General features: G+C 39.0%; 1 protein-coding gene across 1 annotated transcript in view; it reads left to right on the plus strand.

Moving 5' to 3' along the window:
* The window catches only part of JADE3 (jade family PHD finger 3), a 50,274-nt gene that overhangs the window by 18,400 nt on the left and 9,793 nt on the right, over positions 1-22,081 (plus strand). The window contains exons 4-8 of the mRNA XM_015640698.3: positions 512-594; positions 11,076-11,233; positions 13,100-13,290; positions 15,435-15,646; positions 18,117-18,284. Coding sequence (XP_015496184.1) covers positions 512-594; positions 11,076-11,233; positions 13,100-13,290; positions 15,435-15,646; positions 18,117-18,284 — 812 coding nt within the window. The remainder of the gene's footprint in view (positions 1-511; positions 595-11,075; positions 11,234-13,099; positions 13,291-15,434; positions 15,647-18,116; positions 18,285-22,081) is intronic.

Here is a 22,081-nt window from a genome sequence, read left to right on the forward strand (position 1 = left end):
GCTCTATAGATAACAATGATTCATTGTGATTTTCGCTGCAAGTCATCGATGTATCCTCTGATGAAATAACATTTTGCCAGAAACATCTAAGATATCACAATATAGGTTTTTTGTATCTATGGTTAGCACATTTTAGTGTCATTGCTTTGTTCTTTGGGTTGTTGTTTTGTTTTTTTTTTGAGCATTTTCAAACTCTGTTTTACTTTCTTCCACTTTGTTAGAAGGGAACTAAATGAAGGAAAGCAGTCTGTCTGCTTGTTTCTGTTTACTCATGCTTGTATTGGGCAGAGCAGAATGTACCCATAAACTTGGTGTGCTGTGGTTTTATAAAGAATGAGTGGAACAGGAGGAGCTGAAATTAAGCCTACAGACTGCCTAACAGGTTTTTTTTGCCCACATCTTGTCAAAAATTATAATTCAAGAGATTGGAGTGCCTTGTGTTTTACTGGAAAAATAAAATGAATTGAACTGAGCTATAATGATCCTTTTTTATTTCTTTTTTTTTTAACAGGTCCTTCCACTTCCTTTTCTTCTTGTTCTAAATACAGGAGCAAGTCAAAAACACCAGCAAATGAACAAAAGAAGCCTGCTGAGGTAAGAACTGGGTTGTTCACTGCTAGATTTCTTTCATACAGTTTTCATGCTTCTAAGCCTTGAAGAAGTGAGCTATGAATCTAGTGCTGGTGAGTCCTTTTGTCACCTGTCAAGTTCTCTGTGAACCCACATCTTCCTCACCGTGTGAGTATTACAGGAACTCTGCTGTTTGATGGACCAAAATGACTTACGGCATTTGCAGATAGTAACATGCAGTTCCTTCTTTCCCTGGAATTTTAATATCATTTTGAAATGGGCAAAAGCTGGTATGGTTTTAGGATTTGAGAGCATAGCGCAGGAAAGTTGTTCATATGTGTGTGTTTAGGAAGGATACTGTCTTTTTGCTTTAGGATGAAAACAGTGGGACTTAAGTGGGTAGGATATGTATATGCAGTGGTTGCACTGCTACTTTGTTATTCTTGGCTTTTTTACTATCAATGTAGCTTTTTTTGTAGCTCCATCTCTTAGAACCTCAACACTTATCACCACTGTCACTGGACCTGTACTGACCCATTTAATAAATTGATATTTATGCACAATCCAGTGCCCAAAGCTGTCCTGTCAACCATTCCATTGGTAGCCCCTCTTAGTGGAAGATTTGTTGGCTGCCTTCTCCAGATTTTATGCTTGCTTTCTTAAGGGCTGAAGTCAGATACTGACTTGGAGAAATATTTCTTGTAGCTAATTCCCCTTACTTATTATCACATTGCCTTGGAATGAGTCCTTCAGAGTTTTAGTATGACTGCTGAAAAAAGACTGACAGACCCCACTTAATTTCTACAGAATCTGAAGTTATGTCCCAGAAGTTGTTTACTATACCAGCAGCTTTTTACCTGAGTGGTTACTGCTGTGCAAAGCTGTGTGAAATATGTAGATTATGCTACTATAGCTTAAGCTATTCAGCAAGTGTGCCTCATACTTCTTTTCTAAATGCTGCTAACTGGGTGGGTTTGGTGTAGTAAGAACAGGGTAAATGATACAGAATGTGTCATTTCTTTGGAAGATTAATTCTTACTGCAAGTCAGTTCAAGAAAACTCACTTCTTTCTAAAAGAAAATGCAAAAAAAAAGTTCTAAAAAATAAAATTGGCTAGAACTAGCTATGTAGTGTTTTATTTGCAGCCACCAAGAAGGTTAAGAAAAACCCACTAAGCTTTTTGCCTTTAAGATGTTGTTAGGATTATGGTTCTGTAAGAGTTTAAATCTGAAAACAGTTTGTGGCTACTGAGGTCTTGTAAGTTTTGTTCATGTGTGCCTAGGCAGTAGCTTTGTTATCAGTTAAGCTGTGCAAATGGGAGCTGAAGCACATGTATTGCCAGGCTTGTTGATGTTTCGGATACATCTCAGTGCTAGTCCCTTACCAATCCCTTCTTTCTGTCCAGCCATTCAATTTTCTTCTTGTATCTCTTTATCTTAGAGATTGCCCTATTACAGCCTTCTTTAGGTTTGCTCCATTCTTTCTCTATGTGCATATGTATATTAAAACAATAATTATGAAGATGTGGTCCATCTATGTAGCATACAAGTGATTTGTTTACATAACTTCTGGGAGTTAAAATGAGCAGTGTTTTCAGTTCCTCCTTTTGAGATAATTTTTGCTGCCTTTTACCAGTTCTGAGGCAAAATCTTGATTCCTTTAATGCTTGAAGATATGAAACTTTGAGGAACAAAATCTGGAATATACACTTGAAATTTAACAAGTCTATTTCATACTGTAATCCTTTGAGTAATGCTGGAATCTCTTTGTCATATTTGATTTAGGATTCTCCATCTGGGAGGGAGAAAAGAAGAAGAAAAAAAAAAAGTAAATCCCAAACTTCAGAATATATCCTCTTTAGAAAGAATGTCCTGAGTACAATATTTAAAAGATCCCTGAAAAAAAACTAAATTCTCCTGGAAAAGGAATGGAAGGTGACAGTAGTACTATATCTCTTGAACACAAGACTTTTGGTTAAAAGTTTCTGCTTTTGTTCCACTAAAAGCAAGCGTTTCCTCCACCCCCTTGAAAAACGTATGCTGGGAAGTGTATTATATTAAATCCTTTTGTCAGCAGAGCATTGAAATTGATTATTTATGCATCAAGTGGTGACAGGGGTGCAAAGCAAATACTGAAAAGGGACGCCGCTGCACACTCTTCCAAAAATCATATTGTAATCTCACAAGCTTTTTGTACTAATAGTTGTCTAATATCTATTAGATAGCAATTTAGGTTTTCAGGCTGACAGCATCTCTTTAGCAAGGCCTTTTTGTAACAAGTTGTCATTGCTCTCCTTTCATTCACCTCTGCTTGCCAGGCAGCAGGCTGTTTCTTGAGTTAGTGATGCAGAAAATCTAGAAGGTCAAAGCTATAAATAGCTGTTAGGGAATATTTTTGTTCATGGTCTTCATGCATTAATTTTTATTTCATGCCAGTAAGCCTTGGTTTTTTAAATAAATTGCATGTGAATGCATACGCTTTCTTCTGCTTCTTCTACCATCACCAACCCAACCTTAGTACCTGAGTTCTCTCCAAATAAAACTTGGGTTTGGTACTCCAGCAAACAAGTAGTGAATGCATGTGCCAGTTCAGGACTTACCTAAATATGTCAGTGTCCTCTGAAATTGCCTGTAAAAAGTGATGAGTGGCTGCATCTGAGGACTGCTCTGCTTGAATTGCCTTCTAGGTAGGTGCTTTACAATCCAGGTGGGTTTGGGGTCATCTGGTGTTACTGCCAGGTCAAGAGGTGTCGTGTTACAGTGCAAATGTCAAAGCCCATTTCCATAGCCTGTATCAATCCAGAAGGGATGTTATGGGATTGGACCTGGTTTCAACTTACTCCAGTCTTCTTGGAGAAGAAGGTGAGAACAAGGGAAGCTTGTAATGACGCTTTTTCAGACTATGGTGCTTCAGTAGGTAATGTCAAAAAGCAAGACTATGTCGCTTTCTTGCTGCTTCCCTTCTGGATTACAATCATCACAAACTACTGAAATGGTAACTTAAAAATTCTGTTACCCAATTAGCTTTAGCATTTTACTGTGAATAAATTAGCTGTGTTGAGGTTAGAGACACGCCAATAATACAAAGTCATAGCTGGTTTGGAGACTTTTATGATGATGTTGACCTCATATGATTTGTGGTGTTAAACATAGACAGGAGGGACTCACAGCCCTCTGCAATAGGCTGTGTGGAGCAGCAGGGTAGGAGGTATTTGGATGTCTGGCTCGCGTGAAACCTTGGCAGTTTCCTGTCTCCATGAAAGCTGTGGCAGAAAATGATGGCAAGGTAGTGGGAATCATTTTTGCAGGGAAAACTCATTAGCTGGACTGTCCTGAATGACTGACCATGTCTTTTCCCTTATGCTTGTGGGATCACAAAAAAGAGATCTTTGAGACTCAAATTTATGTGTATCTTTTTTTCAATCCCGTCTCCCTCTTGAAACTGCAAAGAAACTGTGCTTTTTTTAAAATACCCTTTCCATATAACATGACAATATTTTACCTCTCTTTGCAAGTAAGGTTTTGAATCTCACAGCAAGAGTAGTTTTTAATCCCTCATTGCTGATTGTGACAGCTGTATTCTCATGTGAAATGCAGCTTGTCTTCCAAAGTAAATGGTCTGCATTCAGTACTTGGCTACATGAAACTCTTTTTAGTGGCATTTTAGTGACACATAAATTGTTGGTCTTGATCCTGAGAAGCACCCTGTAAGACTAGACTCTTGGCAGCAAATGGACTCTGCAGTTTGAAAGCACTTGATTTTGCTCTGTGAATGAATGGACAACATGGTTAAATTGGATTGCTTTGCATGTACCATGTGTAATAAGAGACTGCCACTTTTATGTGCATGCTTACCTTAGAAAATCCTGAATTATATGGGATAAGGTGTACAGACCTCTCAAGACCTCTGGCAAACATGCGTTACCCATGAGCTACTTTTTAGCCTGCTTAGGTTAGTTGATTGAAAAAATATATGTAAGGTTGGAGGTGCAAACTCATCAGTTACTTCTATGTTGTTTTTTTTTTTCCCTTTGAGTTACTGTCTTGGGCTATTTGAACTCTTTAGGAAGAGGTGACCCAAATGCAGAAAGGTGTAGAAGAGCTTGCTTGTGAAAAGGCTGAGCTATTTTACCTTTGAAGTGAATGAGCAGGCATAACAGTAAAGTATGAATGGGTTGGAAACAGCAGAGCTAGAGTGCTTCGGTTCTGTCTGTTCTTGTGATGGAAGAACTGGAGAGAAAAGGCAGCTGTGAGCATTGAAAAATGGGCCCAAAAGTTAGAAAATCTGTAGCAATTAAAAGGATATCCTTTTCATGCAATTAGGCTGGGGAGCTCATCTGCTACAGGATGTTGTTGAGCCTGAGAATTAAACAAGATTAAAAAGGAATTGGACAGATGATAGCAAGGACAGATTTTTTAAAATATCTGTATAAATTAATACCACATTAAAAATTGATTGTTAGGATTAACCCCAAAATCCAAAGCTTATGTCTGATTAGCAGCCAGAAGGAAACTTGACATGTTCTTGCACATTCTTCTGGCTCATGAGATACTGTCAGAGACATGATGTTAGGTAGCATTGATTTAGTATCCAATTTCCTGGCTTTTCCTATACTTGCTTGTAAAAGGAGGCTAGGAAGATTCATGGCTACTTAGATGAAAAGTACAGTATTTAATTTGCTTGAGTCCTGGATAATTCATTAAAATAGTTTTAGGGAGTAAGGGGTTTTAACATTAGAATTTACTGCCTTGCTTGTCAAATTGTGTAGATATTTGAGAACTACAGATTTAATTCTACACATATTCCTGTCTATCACAGCATTTTTAACATTTTAAGTTTCTCAGTCCAGTTGGTATATGTGCCTGGAACTGTAGTTTCATTTCCATTTGAAATTTATATCGCCTTTTATTTGCTTTACTGCCAAAAATCCCTCAACCAACCAAAGCAAACCTGCCTTAAGTTCCTATACTTCTCTATAAGGTAAGTTTCTTTGTTCAGAAACTTCACACCCAGGTTGCAGTGTATTAACAAAAAATTTTCTACCTTTCCAGGATAAGCTCACCAAATTCTGTTCTTGGAACTTCATCCCCTGTAAATGCGCAGTTTTTTGCACATACTGTCAAATATCTATACAAAAATAAGCTATGCTCAGATACTATGTGGCTATGTGACACTTGTAATAGGTTGTATTTGAATTTAAATTTTGATTTTTTATTTATGACGTGATTTTAGGTGCAAACCTGCTGTGTTGTGAGTGTTTGCTGAGGGCCTGTACTTGAGAATAGTAGAGTATGCCTTAGTGCTTGGGGGTGCTTATGGAATGAAAGTTACTACATCCTTTCAAAGGAGAATAATAAAGAAAGATGATTTGACCCTCAACATGATGGAAAAACTCTTGTGCAATTTACATTTCACATAAATTCAAGTGTTTGACAGTGGCATTCCAAACTTGGCCTCTGATGTGGGTTGAGAGGGACACTAAAAATCTAGGGAAATGCTAGCTGTTATGTGGTTAGAGAGGATGCTGGCCCTCATTCCATGCTGTTTGCTGTGAAAGATTTAATATACTTTTGCAGGGAAGACAGGACATAGTAGTTTCCTCTGGCTTCTTAAAAAATCATAGGTCTGTGTTTCTGAACAGTGGGTCTTCTGACTCCCTAAGTGATGGGTGTGAACTGAAAAGCCTGTTGCTGAGTTCTGCTGGGTGCAGGGGAAGCCTCCTGACTGAAACAATTATGTGCAATCCAGCACATAGTGGGCTTTGATTGTAACAAGAGCAGTTAACCCATAATTTTCTTAAGCCTTGGAGGTGTGGTTCCCAATCATGACCTAGATGCCTGTGACAAGTGATACCTGTGTTGGGAGTTTGCAAGCAGTTGATCAAAGTACCTGAAAGCATGGAGAGTGTCACAAGAAGTGTTGGCTTTCACTTCGTTTTTAAGAGATGCCACAATCCATTTACTTTTCCTCACACATGCATTTGGGCAAGACATGGTGAATGAACAGTGGCATCAATCAGCTTCAGCAGTAGCTTGCAGAGGGGTATTGGAAAAGCTATTTCACTCATTTTTTTCTTTATGTGGTTTGAAGTTTGCTGTGGTCATGAACAGAAGGTGCCTGACATGATGCCTGTGCAGATCTGATGTTTGAATTGTTCATCAAAGATGGGATTTGTAGAAGGCCATTTTTTTGTCAAGACCATTCTCTGTTCTCAGTGCTAGTAAAATTACTGTAGTTCTCTGTAGCATTACTTGTATTTTTCCTGATATCTTTAATGGATAGGGATACTTTATGCAAAATGGTATTCTTTGTTTCAGAGCCTGATTTATTTAGAGTAAGCACAGCAGGGTCCAGTGAGGAAGATCATATACTGCATTTCCATAGAGTGCTTACAGAAGGAGTTTGGGTTCAAATCATGGATGACTTTCACTGAAGCATTTTCAAATAAATTCTAAGAAGTTAATTATCCTCAGACATACTCTTCTAACATAATTTCCAAATAGGACTCAGAAGTCTGAAAAACAAATATAATACATGAAGTATATCTTTGATATGATTGTTGCTTGGTTTATTAGTGCTTTCAGGGAGCAGAGCATCCATACTTCTCAAGACTTTTTGTAGAATTTAGCTTTTAAAGGCTTTATAGATGGCAGCAGCTGACTAGGAGGTTCTCATTTCCTCAGCAAAAGCAGGCAGACCTCTACTGCAGAGAAAAGCACTTAATATTGACATGTCCTGGTTTCAGCAAGGGTAGAGCTAATTACTTCTCAATAGCTGTCGCAGTGCTGTGTTTTGGATTTGGAATTAGTATGGTGGTGATAACACACTGATACTTGGGTTATTTGGTAATTTGTGTTTATCCCAAGTCAAGGACTTTTTTTTGTACATGTCTCATGCTCTGTCAGCGAGGAGGTACACAATAAAAAATAAACAGACCACAAAACCAAAAAGACTGGGAGGGAGCATAACTGGGACAGCTGACCCAACTGACCAAAGGGGTATTCCACACCACAGAATTGTTACATAAACTGGGGGAGTTACCCAGAAGGGGAGCTTGTCTGGGTTTGGGGAGCAGAATCTGGCACTGGTCAGTGGGAGGTGAGCAATGTATTGTGCATCACTTGTTTGGCTTTTTGCCTTTTAATTATCGTGATTGTTACTATTATTTACCATTATTAGTGTATTTGACTTTATATTCAATTATTAAACTGTTCTTATCGCAACATACAAGTTTTACTTTGATTTTCCTCCCCATTTCACTGGGTTTGCAGCAGGGGAAGACAGGGGAGGGGTTGAGCGAGTGGTTGAGTAGTGTTGCATTTCAAGCTGGGTGTAAAAACACAACATGATTAAAGAAGGTGGTCTTTCATTCTAGATTTAAGCCCCAGTTCTAAAGCATGAAATATGTAATAGAAGTTCTTAATGAAAGGTTAACAATTAGATTATGAGACGATGACATAAGCAGAAACATTTCATTGATGTAACTTAGTCAAAGTGCTGCACTGTTTGTGGTTGAAGTAAAAAATTCCTGGCAGCAAAATGAAATTTTAAGTTCAGACCAAGCAGTCTTGCATGATAAGGCTAAAACTTTTTTGTACTTCCATGCCCTCCTTGTTAGAAATTACTTTTTAAAAAATCCCACTGTCACACAGTAACTACTGTGTGTAGTGGGAGCTCTGAGTGGTGGGGAGTTTCCCACTTCTGTGTGTATGCAGCAGGCTCTGGGAGCTGCACTTGGTTATAGCTCAGCTCTGCAAGGCCTTGTTCTCTTGTGTGCTAAGGACACTTGGGATCAGCTGAGTCTGATAGTGAGGAGTGATGTTTCTGGATGGGAATACCTTATAAGCCTAGCCTTGGCATGCTCATTTTTCAGGTATTTTCAATATGTATGATATTACAGTTGATGTTAAAATAAAGTTGAGGGGTTGTGCTTTATATGAAGTCAGAAGTAGAACTACTTTGGGTGATTGAAAGATGACCACTGCATTTCATGGGCTAACTGGATGTGCAGGTGGTTCTTGGCAAGACGGGAGAGTGTTTGCTGTGGAGAAGACTAGCTGTTGTTCTGTGTAAAGGAGCAACATTGTTTTTCAAATAAATGTTGGAAAAGAAACAGCCGTGAGAAGAAGCTGGCTATCTAAATCCTGAAGGCATGTGTGCTGCTCTTTGTGTAGATGGCTTAGTTCAATAGCCTTGAGGCTAACTGCTGAAGTAGAGTTTACTTGATTTGTCAGAAAACATTCTCTGGGTCCCCTGAGTGTTTTGGTTTACTTCCACAACAAAGGAAATACAGACTGAGTATTCTCATACGATGCCCTCTGAGAGTGTTTTACTGCTGGAAGACCCTGCTTTGCCACACGTGAAGAAATGAAGAATGACTGGAGCTAAAGATTGTAATGATTCCAAGTGTCTGCAGGAAATCCTCAATAGCACTGTTAATCATGAGTATGAACAGGCAATTCTTAGGAAGTCTTAGCTGAGTTTTGGAGTCCCTTAAGGTTTCAATAGTTAATCTTTTTATTGATTAAATCTTTGACCTTCAGTGGTACCTGTACTGTAAATTGTTGAAGTCTTAAGCAGAGAACTTAATGGTGTGGTGTGGTGATGGTGTGGTCAGTACTTAGAACAGTCAAAAGAAACCCAGAAGAAGTTCATGCTCCAGTGAGTTTGTGCTCTAAAAATAGAGATACAGTTTGCATCCGTAATGGATAATCATAAGATTTGCTGCTAAGCTATGTAGTTAGAATACTGATGTCTTTAATAGCACTTTTCATCTAGTGATTAAGAAATAGTGGGTTTGATATGAAGTACTTCACTTTTATATTCTGTCAGTGGCTTAAAAGGTAGTTTGTAAAGCACTTACCTCAGATAAGATTTGAGAAATATATTTTCTAGTAATTAAAGCAGTCATTGCACTTCTCCTGTATCATACCTTTTCCTTCTGGTGTTCTTTGGAATTGTGCCCCATTAGTGCTTCTCATAATCCCGTCTCTGTACCTGTTACGCAGAAAACTAAAATGCCTTTTAAGTGGCATAAATCATTTCACATTTTATTTTTGTGTACATGTAGTGCTTAAAAAAGAATGGATGCTTGCAGTCTCAATGTTTTTACTCTTGACATTCAGATTTTATTATAGGCCTGTTAGGTACCTGAGGAGTTTTATACAGAAGACAGCAGTGAACAGTCTGTTCTGAACCACAGCAGATAACACACTAGTAGCAAATACAAGACCCTTGAGTCCATAGGTTTGAGTACCCTCAGTCAGCTTGGTCTCCTGGCTGCCCATATGAGATGTAGCTGTAGAAGATAATGAAGTAATGCTGATGTTCCAGGTCACCAGCAGCTATTTCAGTATCTTTTTAGCACAGAGACTTTTTTAATAATGTTTACTTGATGGTTTCCAAGAACAGCTGAGAATTTCTGCAGTAGGCATAACAGGTCTGGTACTGTCAAATTGAAAAGGGTACATGAAGATACTGGGCTCTATGATAGTTTATTGCTTCTCTTGTTATAAAACTGAATTAGTAGGAAGAGAGTTCAACCTGTCACAACTTACTGCAAGGATATTTTCCATTTCATTTTATTGCCCTCTGGGGATTTGATTTCTCATTACAATAATACAGTTAATTAGTTGCAATGTCACCCTTAAACCAAGTCACAGTCCCTGTTTTCCTTTAGTGAACATTAAGCTGGTGCAATGTAGCAGTGGGGGAAAAAACCCAGAGAGGATACATATGCCCTTTATTTAAACTGTACGCACCTGTAGTTGACGGATATTAAGAAAGCTCTGAGATGACTGATAATCATGTTTGCATGCTTGTAACAACTTAACTCTTTGGAGCCAAGTGTTACAGCTGGAGATCTGCTGCTATGATTTGCTTCATTTTATAGGTTTCCTAAAAGATGCTGAGGCTGGATTTTGTCCATCACTGCTTAGACACAGAGCAACATGGGTCTTGTGTTCCAGCAAAAGCAGCTGTTCGCCTTTGATCTCAGAGATCCCACCCAATAAAACTTCAAGTGGTTTTAATAAATGAGCAAGTGCCTATCCATCAGTTTTGCCATGGCAACTGTTTGTAGCCCATGATGAATATGACAGTTTAAAGTAGCTGAGCTGAGTGAAAAAAAGGATATCCTACCTTGTGTCTATGTTAGGGTACAGCCTACAGACTGGCAATAAGCTGATTGAAAATACGGTGAGGAGTCTTGAATCGGAGGCAGGCTTCCTTTCTCCTCTCTCTGGTTACCTGTAACCTTCTTCCTTCTGGTTAGCCTTTGGGCAGTAGCATGGTTTTGAATTAGTGTAAACTTCTCATCATACTGTACCTGATACACTAAAATTTAATAATCTAGGTAGTTTCAAATTGGTATGTTTGTACTGATATTTTTTAAACAATTATCAATGTATATGCATTGTTTCAGTGTAGATAAGAAAAATACCTGCCACATTCTTTAATACAATGCTCTTTCTCAAACGCATCTTTGCACTCTGTGTTCCCTGCAGGTGTTCCGCAAGGATCTCATTAGTGCCATGAAACTCCCAGATTCTCACCATGTCAACCCTGATGAGTATTACGTCTTTGCGGACACGTGGAAACAGGAATGGGAGAAAGGGGTTCAGGTTCCAGCCAGTCCAGAAACTATTCCACAGCCTTCTCTCAGGTATTGGTGATCAGATGTGGATTATGTGCACAAAATGGCAACTCAAAGAAGATGGTTGCTCAAAACCAAGTTGTCTAAGTGCAGTCAGCTTTTCTCTGTTGGTATGTTTAAATCTTCAATGTAGCAGCCTTCAGACATATTCTTGAACCACACAAGTGCCTATTTGGAAAACATTTCTGTGGCACTTCGGTCCAGATCTCATTCTGTCTGCATGCTGTTACAGTATGTACATTGTGAATGTAAAAAGATATTTTTTCCTCAGTCACATGGTGCTATGGATTAAAAGCTGTTTTTTATTTGAGTATGGGGAGTTGAATAAATTAAAAATAAACCCATATCTTATGCATTTTACTTGAAAGGTTTCCCTACACAGCATGATGATATAGGGATATAATCCCTACACTAGGCGTGCGGTAATCACTGATACCTGGTAAAATTACTCATTTGTTTATGTAATCCAGTTTTGGTTATTCTCAATGTTTTAACCCTTTCTACCTTCTCTCACCACAGTTGGCTGCTTAACATTATAGAAATTCAGTGATCTCAGATTCTGGAGATAGATAAAGAATCTTCTGTTCTCTCACATGCTGTTTAGACTAGGGAAACATAGCACTGTAGTCCTGCAACCCTTCCTGGTGGAAACAAAGCATGTTTCAACACAGAAAGGTTAATGCCAGTGTGGTCTTCAAGACAAAGATTAATGAATTGTCTGGTGAAAGTGCTGAACCAGCATAATTTAATTTCCACTGAGGCTATTGTCAGTACCAAGTTATTAAAATAACTATATTGCAGCTCATACCAGCAGTATTATATTAGAAGAAAAAATTGCTATAGATTTGTCTGGACCAGGGAAAATAAAGGCTCACAAGGGAATTAGAAGAAAAAATGAGCAGGGTGAAGGGGGATGAAGAATGGCAGAACTATATTGTTTGTGCTAACATTGATAATCCACATTGTCCAGTCACAATTATGTGGGATACAGCTTGACAACTGCCTCCTCCTCCTTCTTTGCTGTCTTATTTTCCAGAGTTTTAATCTTTTCCTTATCCTGTGGAGGGTCGGCTCCAGAAAGCATGTAGAGCTGCTCATGCATGGCACTGTTCCATTCTGTAACTCTCTGGCTTCCTTCCACGTGTAGGGCTTTTTGCATTGAATTCAGAGAAAGACTGAACTTTATCTACTTCAGATTATTCTTTCCATTCCAAAATCAAACCAATCAAACACTGAGTTTTATCTCCAAAAATACTTGAAAGGTTAGGAACACAAATCTTTTTCTCCCTTGCTTCTTGGATGACTTTTCCTCTTTACATTTTTGCTTGGCATCAGAATGTTTCTTGCATAACAAAAATAATGTATTTGTAATGTGGATAAGGTGTTATTTACAAAATAAGGGTAGACTGAGTATCCCAAATAGAGAGCAAGGGCTTTTCACACACACACACACACACACACACACAGAGACACTACAGTAGAATAAAAACTTTCATGGAAAACATGGTATTTTCATGAGATTGGTTGGCAAGATTTCCTTATGTCATTTAGAAAGAATATAGGACAAAGATTGTATTGCTTTTGTGCATAATAGTTTCTTTGGGTTTCAGAAACAGTTGCTTTATCGTACTAGTAGCATTTGTTATAGAAATCATATGGATAGGCTTTGAAAAAAGGGTTCTGTATATGTAGTAATGGAATTGGAACATTTTGGCTGAAAAAAATTACATTTACAGAATCCTGTCTCCCTAGGCTGACTATACTTACTGGCTGTGAAGCCCCAGCTTTCTTTACACTTACAGCAAATATTTTATGTCTTTCAAGGATGGGTCTTAAAAAGCTGTAAATATTTCTTTTTTTTCTTTTCACTCACAGGGTTGTAGCTGAAAAAGTAAAAGAAGTACTGTATACACGACCCAGGAAATACATCCACTGTTCCAGCCAAGAACCCACAGAACCAGGTTACATCAACATTTTGGAACTAGCAGAATCTGTGTGTCGCTATGACTTAGATGACATGGACATCTTTTGGCTCCAGGAACTAAATGAAGAGCTTACAGAAATGGGTAATTCCACAACATGTTCTCATTTCAAAAGCTGCACTTCATTTCTGCTGTTTGAGTTCTGGTCTAGTGTGTAAGTTCTCTTAAAGATTGCTGAATGAGAATTGAGTGGAAATGCTAAGATAAACAGGAGCTTAAAAAGTAATTACTTTCTTTACTGTTATTGTTTTATATTTTACCTGTTGTGCTTAAAAATTTCTGGACATCCAAGATCATCTGCAACTTCTGCAGACTGAGGCGGGAGAGAAAAAGTTCACACCAGGTGGAATTAATTTTAAGACTTCAAAAGTTAAAAGATTTTATGCAAGAAAGCAGATGTTTCCATTTCTTGAACTTGGAACATATCTACAAATTCAGAGTTCTGAGGAGCTTGCATGCTGGGTTCTTAACAGAGTAATTAAGTTTCACACATGTTAGCCCATCAAAATCAGCTAAGTAAACTTTATTTTGCCATGCAAGTTGTGGGTATAGAGATCTACGAGTGGAAGTGAGCTATAGAAAATAATATTGGAATTATGACTGGAATAACTGAATTGTGGTGGAATAGTCTGTGTGGCTAGTGTTCTGCCATTGCTGATTGTATGTCCTTTAGGAAGAACAGGTTGGCATCTCTTGGATTTGCTGTTAATAAAATAGGAAGGACCTGTAGAGAAGTGATAATCAATGGCAGCATTGTCTGTAGTAGCAGTGACTGAGATCTGGAGGGGAGTGAGGAGGGGAAATAACTTTTCTGGTCTTGGACTTCAGGACAGCACATTTCTACTTGGCTAACTGGGTTGGATCTTGGGAGGCAGCTCTGAAGGGTGGAATTACTGAAGAGAGCTATCAGGACTTTAAGAACACTGTCCTCCAAGCACTGTCCTCCAATTATACATTCAGGGAAATTAGTAGATGTGTTGGGAGACTGGTTTGGTGAAGTAGGGAGTTCAGAATGGAGCTCCAGTGCCAAAGCTTGCATATAAGTAGAAGAAAGGACAAAAACTTCCCAGGCATACAGGAATGCTGTAAGCAAAAGCTGTAAGCTTTTCAAGGGGGCAGATCACCATCCATGGAGATTTTCAAGGTATGACTGCATGTATCTCTTGAGCAGCAGCCTTTTTTGGATTTCCTATTGACTCTGCTTGGAGCCCGGGCAGAGGCTGAAGCGCCCTCTGTAGGACCCTTCCCACCTGAATGATTCAGTAATTTTTTTAATTCAGGCAATTAGAAAGTATTAGGGCATGGGAGAGAATTCTTTAACTCTCCCTGTTTATTGTTTGTAACAAGGAGTCAGAATTAGTAGCCTCAGTTAAAATATTAGCCTCTGCAATTAATTTTGCATGAATATCCCAGCATTTGAAGACCTGAGTAAATCATAAGCTGTGAACATCATGATCATTTTAGAGCAAGGACTTTGACAAGATGCAGTTTGGAAATGGCTTGTAGCTGTGAAAACCATAGGGTTTCTTACACAGTGCTACATGTCCTGAAACTGCAAACTGAGGGCCAGTCTCATACCAAGTACTTTTTACGTGGTACTGCTTATGCTAAGTTTGATTAGTGGTGAGTGTATGTAGCATGTGTAGTGTTCAAGTGAACAGATAGTATGGATTGCAACAGTATATTTATCTACCATTTTATTTTTTAAAAAAAACATCAGAAAAATAAAAGTACTTTTCATGATCATCATGCTTTGATCACTCCATCACAGTGGACTTAGAGGTACTGGGTGGTGCAATTTCTGTATCATTACAAGATATAAAGTATTCTTGATAAGCTTTATTTCCTAGGGCATTAGTCTTCAGAAGAACACAGTGTGTGATTTGTGGATTTCATTAGTGTTGTGTAAAATTACAGAAGTGCAGGAAGGGTTGTATGAGAGCAGCCAGCAGTTACAGCAACTGCTGTCTTTTATGCTGCAGTGTTTTTTTCCAGGTGCAACCTTGTGGTTTGTGTGAAATTTTTACTCAAGCAGTAGTTCTGCTTGTATTTATAAAACAATGTTTTACTTGGTCTGTGAGTGAAAAATCTTGTCTGTTTTTATTTTATTTTTAGATGCTGTGTCTACTCCATTAGTTGCTAGAAATTGTCTTGTTTCTCTTCCTGCTTCTGACTCAGTCAGAAGCATCTGACTGTCCTCTAATTGCCCTTCCCTTTCTCTGTTGTAGGATGTGGGCTCCTGGATGAAAACACAATGGAAAAGACAATTGAAGTGCTGGAGCGGCACTGTCATGAGAATATGAATCACGCCATCGAGACTGAAGAGGGGTTGGGTATCGAATATGATGAGGATGTCATCTGTGATGTGTGCCGGTCCCCAGACAGCGAAGATGGGAATGACATGGTGTTCTGTGACAAATGTAATATTTGTGTCCATCAGGTTAGTGCCTGCAGAAATGTTGACACTATCCTGTGGTCTAAGTTTATCCAGGCAAGTGTGGAATTTGAATGGGTTTTAAATGTTAAGTGGAGGACTTTGTGGTTTTCTACATATGGTGGTGTGATACTGAGGTGAATTTTTGGACTCTGATAATTACGGTAGATTAAGTGGCCTAGCATGGTAAGTGGACAGCCACAGTCTAGCAGAAATGCAAAGTGTGTTTTTGGGACATGCAGCTATTTCTTCTGTAACTGTAAATAATTTATCCCCTTATTACTAAATCTGCTTTTGAAGATAAACAGGACAGGAAATACTGGCTTGCCTGTTTGTGAATCTAAAGATCGTTTGTTTCAGAGCTATTTTTTTTTTTCCTTTGCTGACTAGTTACTTGGTATACATACACTGTCGATCTGGAACCACATGCAGGCACTTTAACAAAGTGATCGTTTTCAGAAGCCATCAGCACCTACAAAAACCATGGTCTCAGTCTGAATGGTGCTATATTTATAGTGTTTAAGATGTAGCCAAGACTTTGCACTGTCTGAGCTCAGCATAGTCAGGTAAAGGTATCCTTATAATCAGAAGAGGGGTATGAATCCTGTGGTTTTTGTGCATCTTGTTCTGGAAGGGAGTTTTGCTATAAATTGAAAAGAGATCCAGAAAATTCTTTCTTTTTATGTATTTTTATACTGACTGCAAGTAATAATTTCGAAAACATATCTGGCTGAAAAAAGACCTGTCACCTCCTGCTCACAGTGGGCTGGCTTCTAGCCCAGCTGCTTTCCGGACCTGAGTCCCCGTGTGAAGCAGCCTGTGAGCCTGAGCTGGCTGTAAGGTGGCCAGGACAGGAATGTGGCTGGCAGCTGGGCTGCCTGCTGCATTCCTTGCTCGTGCCTGTTAAGGAATAATGATGGATTTGCAGTCAAAGGCTCACGGTTGTCTGCTGACAGCTGAGCTTGAGTTGATAGTCTGCTGTCTCCTTGCCCTGGATCTGCCTGAAACAAACTGAAGTGTGTCTGGGCTAGAGCAAATCCTAGCTATAACAGCTTGTCGCATTTTGATCCTGGATCAGCTTTGGTTCAACAAGTAGCCTCAGGTCTTTGTCATCACACAGTTTGGAGGTGGAGGGGAGGAGGAGTGTGAGAAAATTCCTCCTTCATGGTACCCTGTTGTGCTGCCTCAAACATGTTGTGAAATTACTGTTTCAGTAGTCTAGGTGTCCTTTGCTTATCAGTTAAAATTAGAAAATAGTTTCAGTCCGTTTCCAAAACTCTAGATACAATCTTAGATGTAATGCTACTTCTGCTCTAGTAACGGAAAGAATTCTGGTGGGAATATACCAGAGAGTAGAACACTTGTAAAATTTGGATTGCAGCTCCCCCTGTTGGGCTTCTACAGGAGTTGTCACATCAAAAAAAGATTCAGGATAAGTCAGTCTTGCCACATTTAATTCAGGAAAGTCCCCCTCCCTACAAGCCTGACATAAATGTGCAGTATTTTATGATAATGTTTAATATTAAATACTCATATCTTATTATGAGAACGTTAAAAAGGCAAGTATAGGAATTTTACTAGATTTAATCTGAAAGAGCGGTTACAACTAATGATCCTGTTCTTTTGAGTCTTTTAATGTTATTACCAGAGATAGTGTTCAAAATTACGAGATTTCCTGTGATAGCCACCCTTTTGATAAAACTTTTATTTGGAGTGGATGAGTGAAATTAGACCTTGATGGCAGCCACTGATTTCAGATATGGTCAGCTTCATGGAGGTAGGGGGGATGTGTACGTACAGCAGCATCCACCAGTGGTTCCATTAACTACCACGTGGAATTGGAAATCAAACTATTTATTTTCCTTTTTTCCTTTAGATCTCAAACCTAGAAAAACTTCAGAAATCTCTAATTTTCCATGTGGTTAAATGCAATAGTTGGGAAATGGGCATAAAACCCAGCATCTTTTAATTCCAGTATATGCTGTAATTTTTGTTGCATTATTATATAAATATGTAAAGAAAAATACACAGAACTGTAACCACAAACGTTGCAGGAAATTCTTTTCAGTCAAACAGCTCATACCCTTTCATATCTAAATAGAAGAGTGTTACATTTTTAGCAGTAGGAAATTGTTATTTTAGAAAGTGTTAGATACTGAAGCTAATTTAAAGGAATATCCATTTTGTTTACTTGAGAAAGTTTTAAGTCAATAAAAGCAAAAGTGAAGGTTTGTACCACCAGTGCTGTTGTGCAGTCCCAAGTGATAAGTTTTATAAATAGGTGTAAAAACTATTTCTTTTGAGGCTGTTTGTCTCTTGGAATATTTGACTTATTTTAAGGTAAAGAAATCACAGACAGATTAAGTGAAGGCCAGATTTTGCCTTTACTCTTGGAAAGCTTTGCTCTGTGTGAATATGAATGCTTGTGTGTGAAATAATTTCAGCACAATGATTCCAATACCTGTTTTTCTCCAAGGCTTGTTATGGAATCTTAAAAGTACCTGAAGGGAGCTGGCTGTGTCGCACCTGCGTCCTGGGAATACATCCTCAGTGCCTCCTCTGTCCCAAAAGAGGAGGTGCCATGAAAGCTACCAGGACAGGCACCAAGTGGGCACATGTGAGCTGTGCTCTTTGGATTCCAGAGGTAAAACCCTATTTTCTCTCCTGTCCTCTTCCTTCTTGTTCCATCCTCTGCCTTTATACATTCTCATGATTTAAAGTCTGACATAATACTGGGTTTTATTCTGATAGGCCTGCTCAGTCTGTGAAGTCTGGGAGAGAGTTCGACTTGTATTCTATTAATGAGTCACTTTGTCACTTCCATTTACTCAGTAATCACTTCTTGGTGTCATTATGGTATCTGTGACCTGCTAGAAAGGGCTAATGTATTACTGTTTCAGAGCTGTATCTTAAAACTGAAGCTTCATTGTCTCAGATTTTTGGATGAATTTGTGTGCTTGGATGGATGTATAATTTGCGTGAATATCTTCATTTTTTTCAAAGTTATGTTTGTTTGTTTGAAGATTGCCTGCACTCCATTATTTCCATGATATGTAAGCTGAGGTTTGTGGTTAAAGTTTCTTTGAGTTAAAATTTTTCTGAATGGTGGGGAGATGAGAATTTTTTATGTCTATATTGTATATTTTTTGTAAGTAAAGGCTTTTTTGATGTATCTGTGCGTAGCATTTATGGAGAGTTTCATAATGAAGTTTTACACTTCCTCCTCCATTTTCAATCAAGTTTAACATCACAGTGCAGTTCGGTAAAAGAGGAAGTTCACTTAGGTGTAGATGGAGTTTGTGTTTAATTTTGTACTTGGAATATTTATGTTTTATTTCTGGTAAGATTCACAAATCCATTATGGTGGGTGGTTTAATGTGAGACAGTAGCTGTATCTGTCAGCACTATGAAATCAAGGACACAGTATTTTCTAAATCTTCTGCTCCCAAGTACAGACAGGCCTGGTGTGTGCACAACTTTGAGGAAGATACTAAGATTTTGGTTTGTGTTTTTTTTGACAACCAGGTATAGCAACCAGATATAATGTGTAATTCTTAGTTGTCTCAGGCGTATATATCTGCTTCTTAAGGAAATTTTCTTTGCAGTTGCACTTTTAGGCCTACTTGTAGTTTCTGTCATCTCTTTCTCCTTCGAGGAGAGAGGAGTTGAGGATAAAAACAAAAAATATTTATTTTTTAAAAATCGCTTCTCTTGTGCTTATGAAGTGTCTTGACTGGAAGCTCTCCTGGCTCTAAGCTGACTGGTTTTTCTAAGAGGTCTGTTCTGCATGTGGTTGCCTTGCTGTTCTCATCAGGAGAAGAGGAACAGTGAGGTTTGGGAAGGAGGTGGTGGCCGGGCAGGAAGCACATCCTGGCTTCTTGCCCCTGCCCATCTCCCTCTGGCTCTGGAGGAAGAGAAGCTGCTGGGGGATACCCAAGGTGGGAGAGCTTGGATCCAGCTGTTTCCACAGCCCATTTAGTGATTCCAGGTTTTGGGTACCTCCTCCTCTCACACCAATGCAAGTATGTCAGTCATAGTGAAGAGGTGGCAGGTGCCTGCAGGCATGGGAAATGCCTCTTGGATCCTTGTGTGTAGTCACTTGTAAAACAATTCTGTTACCAGAGAAGCCAGGAAAACCCTTTGTAAATCTCTACTAAAATGGCAGGTCAGTTCCTGTCTGGAGTGGCCTTATGTGCTGCAGGGGGCAAAAAACACATAGAGTTTGAAGAGCCAGGGATGGATGCTTTAGGGGAGAATGTGTATTCTCATATATCTATTTTTTCTCTTCCAAGGTACTAGCATGCTGGACCTTCCTAAAAGAAACATGAATTATAAAGTCACTGGTATTTCCTCTTGTGGCCCTAACAAAATGGAGCAAAGCAGAAAGCAGGGAGGAAGGAGCTATAAGTATGTCTGTGTCTTGTGGCAAAAGGTTCAAAGAGACTTCATGAGTCACCAAGTGTAGTCTAGCATTGTAGCAGTCAATTTTGCCAGGTATTCTGCTGCATTAATTCATTCAGCACTGTCTTAAAATATTTTCCTTCCCTGCCTTCCTTGTGAGTTAATGGTATTTAAAGTCTTTCTTTTTGCTCCCTTGACTGGAACGATTGAAGGTTTTTACTTTCCAAAGTGTACTCGTTGGTTTATATCCTCTTTTTCTTCTGCCTTTGCTTTAGTGTAAGTGTGTGGTCTATTTCACGGGGTTTTTTTTTTTTTGAAAGGTGTTCTTCTAAACAAAAGAAAAGAAAAAGGAAACACTGATACTAGAAAACCTGTATTGAGTGTTTTGAAATTCAAGGTGTTTCTCTGCCTTAGATAACCTATAACAGGCAGGTCCTCTGCCAGTCAATGTAGTGTTAGCTGAAGCAGAAAGCGGTAACTCCCCCGGCTGTAAAGATACAATTGGCTGTTCTGAACAGCTGCTGTGAGTGACTGTGCTCAAGCCACTGGGCTGCCCTTCCCAGCCACTGCTGTAGATCCTTGTGCACTGGTGCAGCTGTTGGTTAGCAGGGAAGCAGAAGACACCAGGGTGATTGATCATGTGCATAACAGTTGCAGATAATAGGCTTCAACAACCCATTGTCTTCACTCTCTCCCACTCATAGAACTTCTTCAGAGTATAGTCAAGATGTAACCTGATGCAAGGTGAAGAAATGGAGAAAATTACTACATGTTATGGCAGATGGATCATTTCTGCCTTGGAATGGGAGTTCTTGGGGGATGAAAAGTTTGCCTCTGCTCTCTGGATCCCTTGTGAGCAGCAAAGTTCAAATGGTCTTTGCCTTGACTCCTCTCTGCAGAAACATGCAGATGGCACAAGGCCAGTATTAATAAATTGCACCTGACTGTGTAAGTGCCTCTTTGTGCTTTTACAAAGTGGGGTAATATCAACAGTCAGCATTACAAGCTGAGCGAACAGTATTTCCAATATAAATGTTTCCTGACCTTATGAGTCCCCTCTGGGGAAGGAGCAGGGAGAGCATTTAAGGGGGCATAGAGGGACAGGGAAAAGCTCTGTGTCAATTCCCAGCTCTGGCTGGGAAGCCCAGTGGAAAGCTGATATTACTCGGTTTCCAGAAAAGTCACTGCAGATTCTGGTTTGTTTTTGAAAACAGACAGCCTGACACATTGACACAATCCCTTAATTCCTAAGGGAAGTCTTGTCTCTCACTGTAGTGGTAACAGTTAATCTTAGTACAATATTGTTTCAGAAATACCTGTGCAACTTGTAACCAGCTGTTTTGAGCATGGTCAAATTAGGGTCATGAAAGGCTCTTTCCTTTTGGGAGCACAAAAGCTACATTCGATGATATTGAAGAGCACTGACCATGATTTTGTTGAACTACTCCGGCATTCCAGTCGTGTCACTTTTCCACCCCATTTATAGGAAGGCCACAAGAGATTAAATTGTTAGTCACATCTGTCTCATGAGTGCATCATATGTTGCCTGACTATTCTTCGTTAAAACCTGAACCTTCTGAAGCATCTAAGTGTCTTCCTAATGAAGACTTTTGGAAATTCCATGCAGCTGGTTGACTTCAGTATATTCCAGAAGATGGATGTTTGCACTTGGCAGATCAGAGAGGGAAGTACTGTAACAAACATTATCTTATTTGACACAATTTGTCATTAATTCATAAATTTTTGGTCAACTTTTTTTTTCCTAATATGGAAATGACAAACCAAGTAATCTCTTGCAAGGCTGTTTTTTCCACCTACTTAAATGATCCTTAAAGCAATGCATGATAAGGAGAGACTAGCGAAAATATTATCAGCATAGCAACTGTGACTTAGCACTGCTATCTTTGGGTAAGTCTACCTCACTGGGGAGGTCTGCTGAAGCAAAGCTTTCCATACTTAGGGATTAAACAGGTTTTAGAATGAATATGTGAAGCTAGGAAATTCAGCTTTGTCTACTGGCTCTTGCAAAGTTGCCAGTTT

This window comes from Parus major, chromosome 1 (assembly GCF_001522545.3).
Source record: "Parus major isolate Abel chromosome 1, Parus_major1.1, whole genome shotgun sequence".
NCBI lineage: Eukaryota > Metazoa > Chordata > Aves > Passeriformes > Paridae > Parus > Parus major.